This window comes from Suncus etruscus, chromosome 17, assembly GCF_024139225.1.
Source record: "Suncus etruscus isolate mSunEtr1 chromosome 17, mSunEtr1.pri.cur, whole genome shotgun sequence".
NCBI lineage: Eukaryota > Metazoa > Chordata > Mammalia > Eulipotyphla > Soricidae > Suncus > Suncus etruscus.
In genome coordinates, this window is record NC_064864.1 from 36,298,178 (window position 1) to 36,314,479 (window position 16,302).

At 38.7% G+C, this 16,302-nt stretch overlaps 1 protein-coding gene across 1 annotated transcript in view; it reads left to right on the forward strand.

Moving 5' to 3' along the window:
• The window catches only part of BTAF1 (B-TFIID TATA-box binding protein associated factor 1), a 110,675-nt gene extending 95,462 nt beyond the window's left edge, over positions 1-15,213 (forward strand). Inside the window, exons 31-38 of the mRNA XM_049790790.1 lie at positions 608-749; positions 884-1,014; positions 2,480-2,605; positions 4,753-4,905; positions 10,030-10,241; positions 11,277-11,436; positions 11,828-11,998; positions 13,692-15,213. Of these exons, the coding sequence (XP_049646747.1) occupies positions 608-749; positions 884-1,014; positions 2,480-2,605; positions 4,753-4,905; positions 10,030-10,241; positions 11,277-11,436; positions 11,828-11,998; positions 13,692-13,835 (1,239 nt within the window). The 3' untranslated portion in view covers positions 13,836-15,213. The remainder of the gene's footprint in view (positions 1-607; positions 750-883; positions 1,015-2,479; positions 2,606-4,752; positions 4,906-10,029; positions 10,242-11,276; positions 11,437-11,827; positions 11,999-13,691) is intronic.
• Positions 15,214-16,302: the final 1,089 nt, after the last annotated feature.

A 16,302-nucleotide genomic window follows, 5' to 3' on the forward strand; every position in this document is an offset into this window, starting at 1 on the left:
CCATCAGAAGGCTTATTCTGGTGGAGACTTGAAGATTTCTCCAAAATGGAATTTTTTCCCTAAGAATGTGAATTTTACACATTAAAATATAAACTTAGGGGTGGAATGATTCGTAGTACTGCAAGTAGGTTGCTTTCCTTACTAGTGGCTGTTATGGGTTTAATCCTAAGTACTAAATAAGGTCCCCTGGACCTCACCAGGAGTAATCCTTGAGTACAGAGCCAGTAGTAAACCCTGAGCAGCATCAGTTATGCCCATAAACCAGATACACATTTGTGTTTTCTTTATATATGTACCCATTTATATTTATACATATCTAAAACATATATATTTGTTTTGCATGTAGTCAACTAGGGTTTGATTCCCTGCTCTGTATATGGTCCCCTGAGCACCACTAGGAATGATCTGTGAGCCCTGAGCATCCCTGGGCATGGTCCAGAAACCCACCCCTGTTTATTGACTCAAGATTATGTAACTAATATTCTATAGAGACTATTTCTGAGGATTATTGCAAAAAGTATATTTTAAGGGGAAAAAAGATAGTTTAAATTAACTTTTTAATTAAAAGAAGTAAAAAAGATAATTGGTGTTCCTTTCTTATATTCAGAACAACGTTTTGGAGCTCTGGTCATTATTTGATTTCCTCATGCCAGGATTTTTGGGAACTGAACGCCAGTTTGCTGCTCGATATGGTAAACCTATATTAGCAAGTAGGGATGCCCGAAGCTCTAGTCGAGAACAAGAAGCAGGTATGAAAAAGCAATGAACTTTCTATTTACACAGACTATAGTATATATACTCTGAAGTAATTATAAATTTTATCACTAATTTTGATTATCATTTTTATTACTAATGTTTTTAAAAAACATTTTATTACTTATAGGTGTTCTTGCTATGGATGCATTACACCGCCAAGTTCTACCGTTTCTTTTGAGAAGAATGAAAGAAGATGTTTTGCAGGATCTTCCTCCCAAAATCATTCAAGACTATTACTGTACTCTTAGTCCTCTCCAGGTTAGAAATCTTTGTTGTTATTGGTGATATGTTAATTTGAATAATACTCATATTTTACCACAGAATCGTCACACCCTGATAATAAAGCAATGCTTGCCACTGTGCATATGCATCTACATACATACAGAGTTTCACACAATAGTCACACCAGTTTTGGGAATGAATATAGGTGTGAAGAAGGGATTTTTGTATTGTATTTTTGTGTTCCTAGGGTATATACCTAGGAATGGTATAGCTGGATCGCATGGGAGCTCAACTTCCAGGTTTTGGAGGAATCTTCATATCGCTTTCCATAAAGGTTGAATTAGACGGCATTTCTGCCAGCACTGCTTATTGCCATTCTTAGTAATGTGCGCCAATCTGTGTGGTGTGAGATGGTACCTTATAGATGTTTTGATTTGCATCTCCCTGATGATTAGTGATGTGGAGCATTTTTTCATGTGTCTTTTGGCCATTTGTATTTCTTCTTCATTAAAGCGTCTGTTCAATTCTCCCCATTTTTTGATGGGATTAGATTTTTTTTTTATTGTAAAGTTCTATCAGTGCCTTGTGTATTTTGGATATTAGCCCCTTATCTGATGGGTATTGGGTGAATAGTTTCTCTCACTCAGTGGGTGGCTCTTGTATCCTGGGCACTATTTCCTTTGAGGTGCAGAAGCTTCTCAGCTTAATATATTCCAGTCTGTTTATCTCTGCTTCCACTTGTTTAGAGAGTGCTATTTCCTCCTTAAAGATACCTTCAGTCTCAATGTCATGGAGTATTTTACCTACATGTTGTTCTATATACCTTACGTTATCAGGTCTGATATCAAGGTCTTTAATCCATTTGGATTTTACCTTTGCACATGGTGTTAGTTGGGGGTCTGAATTTGATTTTTTGCAAGTGGCTAACCATTTGTGCCAGCACCACTTGTTAAAGAGGCTTTCCTTGCTCCATTTAGGATTTCTTGCTCCTTTATCAAAAATTAGGTGATTGTATGTCTGGGGAACATTCTCTGAGTACTCAGGCCTACTCCACTAATTTGAGGGTTTGTCTTTATTCCAATTCCATGCTGTTTTGATAATTATTGCTTTGTAATACAGTTTAAAGTTGGGGAAGGTAATATGCTTTCTATATTTCTTTTCCCAAGGAGTGCTTTAGCTATTTGAGGGTGTTTATTGTTCCAAATTAATTTCAGGAGTGTTTGATCCACTTCTTTGAAGACTGTCATGGGTATCTTTAGAGGGATCGCATTAATTCTGTACAATGCTTTGGGGATTGTTTAGTATTTTGGTAGATAACATTAGTTTACTTATTTTCTAAGTGTAATTTTAAAAGTATTTAGCGTCAGATAAAAGTGATATATAAAAATCCTAATTTTCTTTAATGAGGACTGACTTGAACTACTGCTCTTACTGATCTTTGCTGATTATGTTTTGAACAATAATTTAAATAAATAAGCTTTTTGTCGGGGCAACTTTACAGGTTCAGCTCTATGAAGATTTTGCTAAGTCTCGTGCCAAGTGTGATGTTGATGAAACCGTTTCTTCAGCTGCACTTTCTGAAGAAACTGAAAAGCCAAAGCTTAAAGCTACCGGACATGTTTTCCAGGTAGAGGTTATGGTTCATTTTTAAGTGTTATTGAAAGATTTTAATGCGGGCCCGGAGAGATAGCACAGCGGTGTTTGCCTTGCAAGCAGCCGATCCAGGACCAAAGGTGGTTGGTTCGAATCCCGGTGTCCCATATGGTCCCCCGTGCCTGCCAGGAGCTATTTCTGAGCAGACAGCCAGGAGTAACCCCTGAGCACCGCCGGGTGTAACCCAAAACCAAAAAAAAAAAAAGAAAAGAAAAGAAAGATTTTAATGCAGCCATTTTATCATAGAACAGTGAAATAGGATGTTCTTGACTTATTCCAATTTTATGTATATATTCTTGAAAAGAACACCAATTTATATATTCATAACTAGTTAGGAATATTAAATGTGAGAAATGCAATATATTTGTGTTATAAGAAAAGGGTGTTAGGGCCTGGAGAGATAGCACAGCGGCGTTTGCCTTGCAAGCAGCCGATCCAGGACCAAAGGTGATTGGTTCGAATCCTGGTGTCCCACATGGTCCCCCGTGCCTGCCAGGAGCTATTTCTGAGCAGACAGCCAGGAGTAACCCCTGAGCACCGCCGGGTGTGACCCAAAAACAAAAAAAAAACAAAAGGGTGTTAGAAAAGAGAATCTTTTTCAGGTTTTGTTTGTTTTGTTTGGGGACCATACCAGGCAGTGCTTGGAGGCTATTCCTAGCTCTTGTCTTGGTTGCTCCTAGTGGTGCACAGTGGACATGTCCTGCCAAGGATTGAACCTGGGCCTTCAGCATGGTAAGCATGCACTTCGGCCTGAATGATTTCTCAGTTCTAATTTTTTGTTTTTGTGCAATGGTGCTCAGGGGTTACTTTACTTCGTACTTGGAGTAACAAACAGTCTTGGACATAAACCTGAGCTTACTGTTTGCCACTGAGTGCTACAACCTGTTCCACTGTCACTCCAGTTCTGGGAATCCTCTGCCACAAACCAGTATAACTCAAACTTCACAGATTAATTAAATCAGGGAACAACGTTTTGTAGTGATAAAAATAAATGGATAAATTAGTATGTAAGAAAAATAAAGCAGAATATAGGTTGTATAGGTTATAATCAGATGTAGGTTATGATTTTTAATCAGGGATAATAGATGACCTTACAAGGAGACATTAGAGCAAAGACTGATTATTTATGTATGCTGACTACATGGAAGGGAAGCGATTCTCAGTAGGATATAAGTAAATTCTGAGGCAAATAATGCCTCTCATATATTCAAGGAGTAAGAAATGAAAAGTTTCAGCTTCTTTTCTTTCTGAACTATATCACCATAGAAATCTTCCAAACTCTCCTATTGCTAGTAAATACTGTAGCACTTTCAAAGCTAGAGGAGGAAGGAAAAATGCTGTGAAGATTCATTATATCTATTCTGAAGTTTTTTAATCTTCAGAAGTCTCATAATTGTCCATGGCATTTGCACAGATCTGTACCAAGTAAGATCATGACAAGTAAAAAGGCAAAAGAGAAAGGTTATGGCTAGGAGTGTGTGAGAGAGTGAGTGAGAGACCTATGAGTTCTCTTTCTCAAACACACTAAATAAGTCACTTAGCTCTGTTCTCTCTACCAGACATACTCAATTCTGAGAAAGAAAATAGGTGCAGATTTATCAGGTCTTCAAGCTAATTCTGTGCCCTTTAAAGTTTGAGATACCTTTCTTTAGGAATGATGACTGATTTGATTCCAAAAGCTTCTATAAACATTGTTGTCTTGAACAAGAAAATGTTAGTCATAAAAGCAAATGAATTAGGTAGTCATTCTGTGAAAAGTTTATTGTCTAAAGGATATATATATATAAATAATTTATTGGGTATAAATGCTTTTAAAGATAGATATACTGCACAAGAAGTAGAAATAAAGACATCATAGATAAGATCTTCTAAATAGCTCTTGTAGTAGCTGAATAGCCAGAAAAATAGCTGAAGAGCTATAGCACATGCTTTGAATGCAGAATACATGTCATAATTGAATTCCTTGGCATTAGAAGGCCCCTCAGCACCTCTGGATGTGCGCCCCCTACCCCCCGCCAATAAAAGTGAGATGGGAAGATGAGGAGTATATTAAAAAATACTGTGATGTGAACATGTGTGGCATGTAAAGTGAATTTGAATATACTTTATTTCCTTTTAAAGGCCTTACAGTACTTACGTAAACTTTGCAACCATCCAGCATTAGTTTTAACACCTCAACATCCAGAATTCAGGAGTACTACTGAAAAACTGGCAGTTCAGAATTCTTCTCTTCATGATATTCAACATGCCCCTAAACTTTCAGCTTTGAAACAGGTAAGTCAGTATTTGTGTTAGAAGCATTGATAGAAGCATTGATGCCATTTTACTTTTTTTGTTTGTTGGTTTTTGGGCCACACCCAGTGACACTCAGGGGTTACTCCTGACTATGGCTCAGAAATCGCTCTGGCTTAGGACGCTGTAGATCGAACCAGGTCCATCCTGGGTCAGTCGTGTGCAAGGCAAACACCCTACCGCTGTGCTATCGCTCCGGCCCCCCATTTTAATATTTTTAATTTGTTTGTTTAAAAATTTTTTTTTTCTTAATGGGAAGGAGCCATGCCCATTGTTCTCAGGGCTTACTCCTGATTTGTTCTCTGGGATCCCTCCTAGCATGGTGTTCAAGGGATGTGGTGTGCCAAGGATCAACCTGGGTAGGTGTACAAAATAATTGCCCTACCTACTGTATACTAGTGCTCTGGCCTGTACAGTTTTTTAATTATCAGATTTTATTTATAAATTATAAAATTTCACTTGAGCCTTAATACTGAATATTGTTCTTTTAACCCTACTTATTTATGAAATTTTCATCACAGAAAAACAGAAACTGCCCATTAAGCTATAATTTAGCTTTTTCCTTTTTTTTGGAGGGGGGGTCTCACTTGGCAGCGCTCAGGGTTTACTCCTGGCTCTATGCTCAGAAATCGCTCCTGGCAGACTTGGGGAACCATATGGGATGCCAGGATTTGAACCACCAACCTTCTGCATGAAAGACAAACACCTTACCTCCATGCTATCTCTCTGGCCCCAATTTAGCTTTTTTAAAGTTCTTTTGTAACCATTAGTCTTTCTGTCTATGAATTTTTTTCTTATTTTCATTTATGTTAAGTCAAATTATTTGTCCTTTTGTCTTATTTTCAAGATTCACTCAGTTTCTAGTATCAGCAGTTCACGTTTGTAACTGAATATGAAGATGTTGATGTAGGAATGATGCCACATTTTGTTACTCTAGTCATGTTGAGATACATTTGAGTTGTTTTGTGATTTAGCTATGAAAATAATGATGTCTTGGACATAGATGTTTTGGTGTGTTTTTGAATACGTCTTCTAAGTTTTCTTTGATAGACCTGAGATTAATTGCTAGATCATGTAAGAATTAATGTTTTAGGGCCCGGAGAGATAGCACAGCGGTGTTTGCCTTGCAAGCAGCCAATCCAGGACCAAAGATGGTTGGTTCGAATCCCGATGTCCCATATGGTCCCCCGTGCCTGCCAGGAGCTATTTCTGAGCAGACAGCCAGGAGTCACCCCTGAGCATTGCCGGGTGTGGCCCAAAAACCAAAAAAAAAAAAAAAAAAAGAATTAATGTTTTAAATTGTACTTGAATATCCAAACTACTTGCACAGTGGCCCTCTCATTTTAATTCCTCCATAAATGTGCCTGGTTTTCAGTTCCTCCATGCTTTCGACAATACTTAATTTTTCTTTTAAAATTGTTTTTGTTTGTTTTGGGTCATACTGAGTTATGCTAAGGAATTACGCCCGACTCTGTACTCAGGAATCTCTCCTGGTGTGGCTCAGGACCAAATGGGATGCAGGGATCAAATCAGGGTCAAGCACATGCAAGGCAAGTGCACTACCTGCTATACTATAATTCTGGCCCCTAACTCTCCCTTTTTGAAGTTAGACATCCTATTGTCTATCGAAACACTGTTGATTTCATTTTCTGTCTCTAATGACTCGTGATGTTAATATTAAACATCATTGCAAATATTTATTAGATACGCTTCTTTGGAGAAAAGAATTAAACCAGGGATTTAACCTACCCACTATACATTTTCGCTGGCCTTTTTTATTATTTTGATAGTATCTTCCATAGTTTCTGGATAAGAAATCAGCTATTAGGGTCTGGAGAGATTGTATAAGGTGCTTCTCTTGCACAGGCTGACCTGGGTTTGATCCTCAGCACCCTATATGGTCCCCCAAGTACACCAGGAGTGACAAGCCCAAGTGTAAACCCTTGAGCACTGTGGGGTGTAGCCCAAAAACAAAAAAGGGTGGAGTGGGGAGATCTGGAGTGACATACTTAGCATCATACACACAAAAAAATTTACTGTTATAATTTGTTAATTATTTCAGCTGTCTGTAGTTGTTCTGGCATAGATTTTATGGAAAATAATGATTTTAGATTTTATATAGGTTAAAGAATTTAAATGTTAATTGTTAATAAGTACCTAAAATATGACTGTCAGGTATATATCTTTATTAAATGTGAAACAATGGACTTAAACTACCTTTTATCATTTACCTTTAAATGGTTTATTTTTAGAATGGTTTTCTTTCATATAGCTGAGACATTAAATAAAGAAATAAGAGGGTCCTAAGCGATAATGCAGCAGGTAGGTTGTTTACCTTGTAACAGCTGACCACAGTTTAATCCCTGGCATCCCACAAATTCCCCCAAGTCCTGATAGGAGCAGTTCTTGAGTGCAGAACTAGGAATAATGCCTGAGCATAGCCAGGTGTAACCATTAAAAAGTAATTAAATATATTTAGCCAAGAAGTAGTTATTTAGATCTACTTTCAAATAAAAATTATATGGTATTTTTGGACCACACCTAGTGGTGCTCAGGGTTACTCTCTTGCTGAGAAATAGCTCCTGGCTTGGGGGTCTATATGGGATGCTGGGGGTCAAACCTGGGTTCTCCTGGGTAAGCTGCTTGCAAGGCTAACACCCTACCACTAGGCCCTCCAAATAAAAATGATTAATTTCAGTTCTTAAATAGCCAGTACTTGAGTTTTACTTTAGGCTTTAAATTGTTTTAGATGTTTTTGTTTTTGGTTGTGGATTTGGCATGCTCGGGGGACCATGTGGGTTCATTTGTGGTCAGCCACATGCAAGGCAAACTTCCTACCATTATGGTATTGCTCTGCCCCCAGGAATGACATATTTAGAAAAGACTCCCAAATCACTTTCCCAGATATCATTCTGCTAAGAATAACCTGCAGGGGCCAGAGCGGTGGCACAGTGGTAGGATGTTTGCCTTGCAAGCAGCTAACCTAGGACTGACAATGTTTTCATCCCCCTCGTCCCATATGGTCCCCCAGGCCAGGAGCTATATCTGAGCGCATAGCCCAAAACAAAAACAAAAGTTACACACACACACACACACACAATAAACTGCAAACAATTTTTTTTAAGGAATGCAGTTTTGTTTTGTTTTGTTTTGTTTTTGAGTAACCCAGTGGTGCTCATGGGTTACTCCTGGCTGTGCACTCAGGAATCGCCCCTGCCATGCCAGGACCATGTAGGATGCTGGGCATTGAACCACTATCTCCTGGTCTGGCTGTATGCAAGGCAAAGGCCCTGCCACTGTGCTATCTTTCTAGCCCCCAGGAATGCAATTTTGATCTGCTGTGATAACTTTTTTTTTTTTGTACAGTATCCTGAGAATTTCACATTGAATTTAGAGCTTTCCTGGATAGCATTTTTAATTACCTTCCCAGCTGAGCCTTTTATTTTCTTAATTACATTTATTGGTGTGGAGGAAAATGTATTCTCCACAAAGCTGTTTGTTGTTGTTGTAGGGCACATCCAGCAGTGCTCAGGATTTATTCCTGTCTCTGCATTCAGAGATGGCTCTGGCATGATTCAGGAGAACAAAGGAGGTGCTAGGGATTGAATCTAGGTTGACTTCATGCAAGGCAAGCACCCTACCCAGTGTATTACCTCTCTAGCTCCCTAAGCTTATATTCTGAGTACAGTACATTCTTGGGATATCCCAGAAATGAAGATTGCCATTGGGCACATTAGTTTCTCAAAATGATCTAAACAGGATTTCTTTGAATTTTGTTACTTATTTATCATACCTGCTGTGTGTCATGAGCCAAACTACTCCAGGAACCAGAAATACAAAAGACATGTAGAAGTTTGGTCCTGATATCAAAGATTTTGTCCAGGACCAGTGCAATAGTACAGCAGGTAAGACACTTGCTTTTGCATGTAGCTGAACCAAATTTGATCCCCAGCATCCCTTTTGTCTCCTGAGCACTACCAGGAGTGATTCCTGGATGCAAAGCTAACAGTAACCCCTGAGCATTGCTGGGTGTGGCCTCCCCCAAAAACAAAACAGAATATTTTATTCTGCATATATAGTAGTAAATTTACCTCCACCCCTCTTTTCTGAGCCACACACAGTGGTACTCTAGGTCAACTCCCTCAGTGGAGGGTTGCAGGGCTGGCACACTTTAAGCTTACAAAGTGCACTTTTAACCCATTGAATTATCTTTCCTGGGCCAGAGCAAGAGCACAGCAGGAAGGACATTTGCCTTGCATGAGGCCAGCCCAGGTTTGATCCCAGCATCCCATATGGTTCCCCAAGCCTGCCAGGAGTAACCCCTGAGCACTACTGGTTGTGGACCAAACCCAAACAAACAAAGAAATAAAAGAATTATCTTTCCTGCTCCCAATAGTAAACTCTCTTGTTAGGAATCCACAGATCTAGTTAGGTACTTCTCACTCCTCTTATTTGTAATTCTGATTTTTGCCAAATTTAGTTTAATTTTTCTCACTCTGTTTTTTCATGACCTTTTATGAGTTTTTCCTGGTTATCTTTGTTAAGCCATCACTTTCATACACTTATTTTTTTTTCATACACTTATTGAGGCTCTAGTCAGCATCAAGGAACTAAGGGAAGAGTAGAAAATTATGTTAAAGAACCTTCTAAAGTGGTTAGTGATCAAGAAATTCTAAAACTGAACACATCAAAAGCTAGTTTCAGGGGTTAGGGAGGTAAAGGTGTAGAGCACATACTATTCAGAACCCTATACTTAGACCCAGCAATTGCCAGGGTTAACACTGATGCACCCAAGCACCACTGACCTACAGCACTGCCAGATGAAGTACTTATCCCTTGGGTCTGCATTGCCACACTAAGTCCTCTAGGCTTTTGAGCACAGTGGAAGAGCAACCGTATCACACAACACCCATCACTCACAGGGGGGGGGGGGGGGGGGGGGAAAGACCCTTATTACAGATAATGCAGGTGACAGGGTCACAGTACAAAATATTCGTTTTCCGGTTATCCAGGTAAGTTTTCTCACCACAGAGAAATAATGTGTGATAGCAAGATTGTTTGTCTAATTCTGTTGAATATCTTTGTAACAATTTTTTTCCCCCTAAGTTGCTGTTGGACTGTGGTTTGGGAAATGGCAGCACTTCAGAGAGTGGTACAGAGTCTGTTGTGGCCCAGCACAGAATATTGATCTTCTGTCAGCTTAAAAGCATGCTTGATATAGTAGAACATGATCTTCTCAAACCTCACTTACCCTCTGTCACTTATTTGAGATTAGATGGCAGCATACCACCTGGCCAGAGGCACTTCATTGTTTCACGGTGAGTTCGAAGACTTAAAACCAAGTTATATACACCAAGATAACTTTTTTTGATCAGTTATCTAAAGATCTGTTTTAATATTATGTAGTACAACCCTTTTTGAAAAACAGTTACAAAGATAGTATTAGTAAAATGACTATAGAAAAGCATTCCAAAAGACAAGAAAGAAGGGCTTCAGTAAAAATTAGAAATACCCATGTTGGGGTGGGGGGTTTGAGAAAGAGGAAGTTAACAAGTAGTTTGAGATGTTTATCTTGATTCATTGCTGGAGAAAGTTGAAGACTAGCACAGCTAGGAAGCAGATTTATTGTGGGTACTGTTTCTCAAATATAGTTTGTATCCTCTGCTTTAGAAAGACGAAAAGTGGGGCTGGAGAGATAGCATGGAGGTAAGGCGTTTGCCTTTCATGCAGGAGGTCATGGGTTCGAATCCCGGACCCCATATGGTCCCCCATGCCTGCCAGGAGCAATTTCTGAGCCTGGAGCCAGGAATAACCCCTAAGCACTGCCGGGTGTGACCCAAAAACCACAAAAAAAAGAGAAAAGAAAAAGAAAGAAAGACGAAAAGTTAGGTTTCTTTTTATAGCAAATTTCTAGCTTCTGTCCAAGACATGCTAGTGCTTCCATGAGTGAACATTGTTCAGAGACATCGCTAAGAGATTGTTAAGCACAATGAGGCTCCATCTCTTGCCGTAGAGACACACACATCACTAAAAACAAGAATAATCAGTGCTGGCCGGGATGTGGGGAGAAAGGAACTCTCATTCATTGCTGGTGGGAATGCTGATGGGAATTAGGTGTTACTTTTCTCTGCTCAAGGGTTCAGGAGACCAAGTAGCACTGAGAATTGAGCAGGAATTGACCACATGCACAGCAAGCAATTTACCCTTTGAGCATATTTCTGGCCCTGTATCATACATTTTTCCAAGCTATTTTCTCAGATATAACTCCTTCGTTTTTATTGAAGTCTTAAATTTCTGTTATAGGAACATTAAAAAAAAATACTGATTTTATTTTTTAATATGTATACTTATAGGTTTAACAATGATCCATCCATAGATGTTCTGTTACTTACAACGCACGTTGGTGGCCTGGGGCTTAACTTAACAGGCGCTGACACAGTGGTATTTGTGGAGCATGACTGGAATCCCATGCGTGATCTACAAGCCATGGATCGGGCCCATCGCATTGGACAGGTAAAAAATAATCTTTTATAGATGTTAAGTTGTTTTACTAGGAAAAAGTACTTCTTCCCTCAATAGACGTAATACCTTATTTTAAGGCTACTCTAATTTTAAGAAGTGTTTGTAACATAATTCAAGTCAGTTAACTCTATGGCACTACTTCTGCATATTTTAAGTGAGGTGCTTGGATGATAGTCTAATCTAATACTAATTAACACTAATCTAATCTAATACTCAGATTCTCATAATTATAAACAATTTAAGTTCATGAACCAGATAAAGAAAAACCCCATCTTATTTAGATAGTAACTGAGTACTCAGTACAAGTATGCAAACATTCGGATTTAGCACACCATAGACCTTTTATCTATTTATGCTAAAATTGCTTCTCTTTCTCATTCAGAAACGTGTGGTTAATGTGTATCGATTGATAACCAGAGGAACATTGGAAGAGAAAATAATGGGTTTGCAAAAATTCAAGATGAACATAGCAAATACTGTTATTAGCCAAGAGAATTCTAGCTTGCAGAGTATGGGTACTGATCAACTTCTTGATCTTTTTACTCTTGATAAGGTAAAGAACTGACACAATTTGCTTGTCTTTAATGAGTTGACAGAATTCCTGGACTCCTTGATAAAAGTTTGACAGGAAACAGCAAGATAATTCACTTCCTATCAAACAGAACAGTGTTTCCCAAAGTCTTTGATACTACCCACTGGGAGAGGTGATGGCCTGATTGGGGTGGGGACAGTAATGCTTTTGGATGTGAATGAAGGTGCTTTTTGTTCACTTGAAGAAGGTATTTTTAATAGACCAGAATAAGTTTGGAAACCTAAGAACTGGCCCTTTTAGGAAATAGTATAATTGTGGGGCTAGAGAGATAGCACAGCAGTAGGGCATTTGCTTTGCAAGCAGCCCATCAGGGACAGACAGTGGTTCAAATCCTGGCATCCCATATGGTTCTCCCATGCCTGCCAGGAGCAATTTCTGAATGCAGAGCCAGGAGGAACCCCTGAGTGTTACCAGATGTGACTCAAAAGCAAAAACAAAAAAGGGAAATATAATTGAACTTGCTAAAGAACAGAATTGTAGGGGGCTGGGGATATAGCACAATGGTAAGGTATTTGCCTTGCACGCATCTGATCCAGGGAAAAGGTGGTTCAAATCCCGGCATCCCATATGGTCCCCTGAGCCTGCCAAGAGCGATTTCTGAGCACAGAGCCAGGAGTAACCCCTGAGCAATGCTGGGTGTGGCTCCCCCCCCCCCAAAAAAAAAAAAACAGAATTCTAATGTTCAAATATGGTAGAAAGAAAGTGGTTCTTCTGTACTCTGAGCAAAATCTAGAACATTAGAATTTTAATTAATTATCCCCCACATGGGCCCACTATCACATAAATTTTTATTGTTTGAAAAGAAAATATTCTTTTTGGAGGGGGAGAGAGGAGAGAGAGACCCCAAGGTCTTGCCCTGCACACAGCCTACTCTGTCAAGGCATTTGCCCCCCCCCCCCAAGCATTGCCAGGTTTGCCCCTCAAATATATATATATATATGTTTTGGATTACTTTCACTAAACTGCATAAGGGAATGATCCAAGAAAGCAAAGGATCTTGTATAACAATTAGCAGAACTATGTAAGATCATTTAAAATGTATCAACATTAAGTTTCTTGTTTCGATTTTTTTGTTTTTGTTTTTGGGTCACACTTGGCAGTGCTCAGGGGTTACTCTTGGCTCTACATTCAGAAATCGCTCCTGGTAGGCTCAGGGGACCATATGGGATGTTGGGATTCAAACCACCATCCTTGTGCATGTAAGGCAAATGCCCTACCTCCATGCTATCTCTCCAGCCCCTCTTGTTTTGATTTTTATACTTTGATTATATATATATATATCCTTGCTTTTAGGATCGATAATTCATACCTAGAGGGGAGGTGGCATATACACAGCTTACTCGCAAATGATTTTGGGATGAGCTGGTGACTATGCATTAAACTGATGCACATGCACTTACAGTGACACCAGTGTGTCACAATGATTTCTTTGTATTGTCCTTATAATTCTGAAATTCTTTCTGAATGAAAAGCTTAAAATGAAAAATGTGCTAGAGCCATATTTAGAATGTTATCTAATGACATCAAATTCCATATCACTTGAAGTGTGTTACTTTTGCTGGCACTGTGCAGTGTTAGAAACAAGTGTGCTATTTTAAAGGAAGATTTTGTTTTGTAAGTTAATCTTTTGTTTTTTATCTCTGTTGATTTTAAGGATGGCAAAGCAGAAAAAGCTGACACCTCTACTTCTGGGAGAATAAGTATGAAATCAATTCTTGAAAATCTGAGTGATCTTTGGGATCAAGAACAATATGATTCAGAATATAGCCTAGAAAATTTTATGCGTTCTCTAAAGTAACTATTAAATATTGTAAATGCAATTGCTGCTAGTTCAGTACATCTCTGCTGATATTCAGCAAATTTCAAAGTTTATGGTGAACTTTTTACTCCATGTGTAAATAGATCTGAAGAATATTCAGCATAACGCTGGTTCTTGTTTCACTGAGGGGGACAAGTTATTCTCAAATATTTGCACTGAATTAAATTGAAATATCAATGTGAAATTATTTAAATTTTACATGCTGATTAGCTGCAAAGCAGAGGAACCAAACCAGGTTTACATGTGCTACCATGAGGTGTTCTCTCTGGGAACGAGCCTTCTATCTTTACATAGTAAGTTTGTATAGGATGATATTCATGAGTACTTCAGTGTTTGTGTACATGTTTTCTTTTAAATAAATCTTGGTTTTGTTTTGTTGTTTTTTTTTAATGATTATAGGGCTTTTTTTCTATAAAAGCCTTAATGAGCCATAACTTTAAGAATAATGACTACAATGTTGCTCACTCTTGGAGTATGAATATCTTGGGCAGTGAATTGAACTGGGTCCTTTGTATAGTCAATGCAGATACATAGCGTTTTTCAGATCTTTAACATCATTTTGTCAACGTTCAACATAGAGCATTTATTCCGAATCCAGGTAATGGTCTGTCTAAGGCTGTAACATCCTAGTAAGAGGGTGTTTTTCTAATTTATCTAGTGGCTAGGATATAGCCAGATTCCGAGAGCATATGTAATCAACAGGTTTCGATGACATATATTTTTTGTAACTATGAACCTATACAGTTTTCCAGAAGTAGATTTTACACTGTTTAAAATCCCAGAACTTATGGTGAAAAGGATGTTTATTGTAGTAATGCATGACTGAAACGTAAGAGGGAGACTACATAATTCCTTTATTACATAAACATACATAAATACACATTTATATGCATAGATGTACCTATCCTGTAAAAAAAAAAGTGCCTGCTAATGGCACTGACACTAAAATCATGTGTTATACTGGCTGGCAATAGTATTGGGCATGAAATGGATTCATGTTAGAAAATGAGCTCAGTGGTGAGGGTGGGTCTATGTATATAGATGTGCAAGTATATGTGTATATAATTTTATAAATTTTCCACATAAATTAATACATGCCTATGTGTATATATATCAGGGTGGATATATGTATATACATGTACAGGTAATAAACATCCCCATGGGTTGTGGCTGGTTATCCACACTAGGCTCTGGTTTAAAAACCCTAAGACCTCAGTTGTAAAATAACTTTTTCTTTAAGATCATTCAAGTTAAACTGTTCACTTTTTTGCAGCATTTAGATATGGATATTGTCACATTTCAGTAGCTTTGACACCAGGCTGTAACATTAAAACTAGCATTCCATAAAGAATAAAAAATAAGATTGAAACAAAAATAATGCAACTGTGTCATATTTTTCTGCAACATTTAGGTATGGATGGATATGGTCATATTTCAGTAATTTTGACAACCATGGTGTAACATGAAACCTAGCATTCCATAAAGAATAAAATATAAGATTGAAACAAAAATAATGCATCTGTGTTGTTTGTAGGAAATTAGCACTAGAATAAGCTGTAGACTTGTTCAAATGTAAAGGTTCTTTGAAAACTTGTCATCTTTTTTTTTTTTTTTTTTTTTTTTTTTTGGTTTTTCGGGCCACACCCGTTTGATGCTCAGGGGTTACTCCTGGCTAAGAACTCAGAAATCGCCCCTGGCTTGGGGGACCATATGGGACACCAGGGGATCGAACTGCAGTTCTTCCTTGGCTAGCACTTGCAAGGCAGACACCTTACCTCTAGCGCCACCTCGCCGGCCCCAAAATACCTTAACTTTTTTGTTTTTGTTTTTGTTTTGTTTTTGGGTCACTCCCGGCGGTGCTCAGGAGTCACTCCTGGCTGTCTGCTCAGAAATAGCTCCTGGCAGGCACGGGGGACCATATGGGACACCGGGATTCGAACCAGCCACCTTAGGTCCTGGATCAGCTGCTTGCAAGGCAAACACCTCTGTGCTATCTCTCCGGGCCCCTCATCTTTTTAATGACAAAATACTTTGTCTCTGATTATCTCTTAATTGTATAGGATTTACATTTAAATTGTAGAAGATAAATTTATTTATTTATTTTGTTTTTTTGGGCCACACCCGGTGACTCTCGGGTTACTCCTGGCTGGCTATGTGCTCAAGCCTGGGGATCGAACTCCAGTCCGTCCTAGGCTAGAGCTGGCAAGGCAGGCGCCTTACCGCTCCACGCCACTGCTCAGGCCCCAACAGAAGATAATTTTTAAAGAAAGGAAATTTTTTTTATATCGAAGATTGCAGTGGTTTAAGTGCATATTTGGTATTTTAAAGCCTACATTCAGTCTGTGGCACCATGCAGTCCCCCCATGCATAGAGCAAAGAATAACCAACTCCATTGTATGTGCCCCTCCATACCCTCCTTCCAAGGGAATCTTAATTTATATTGTAC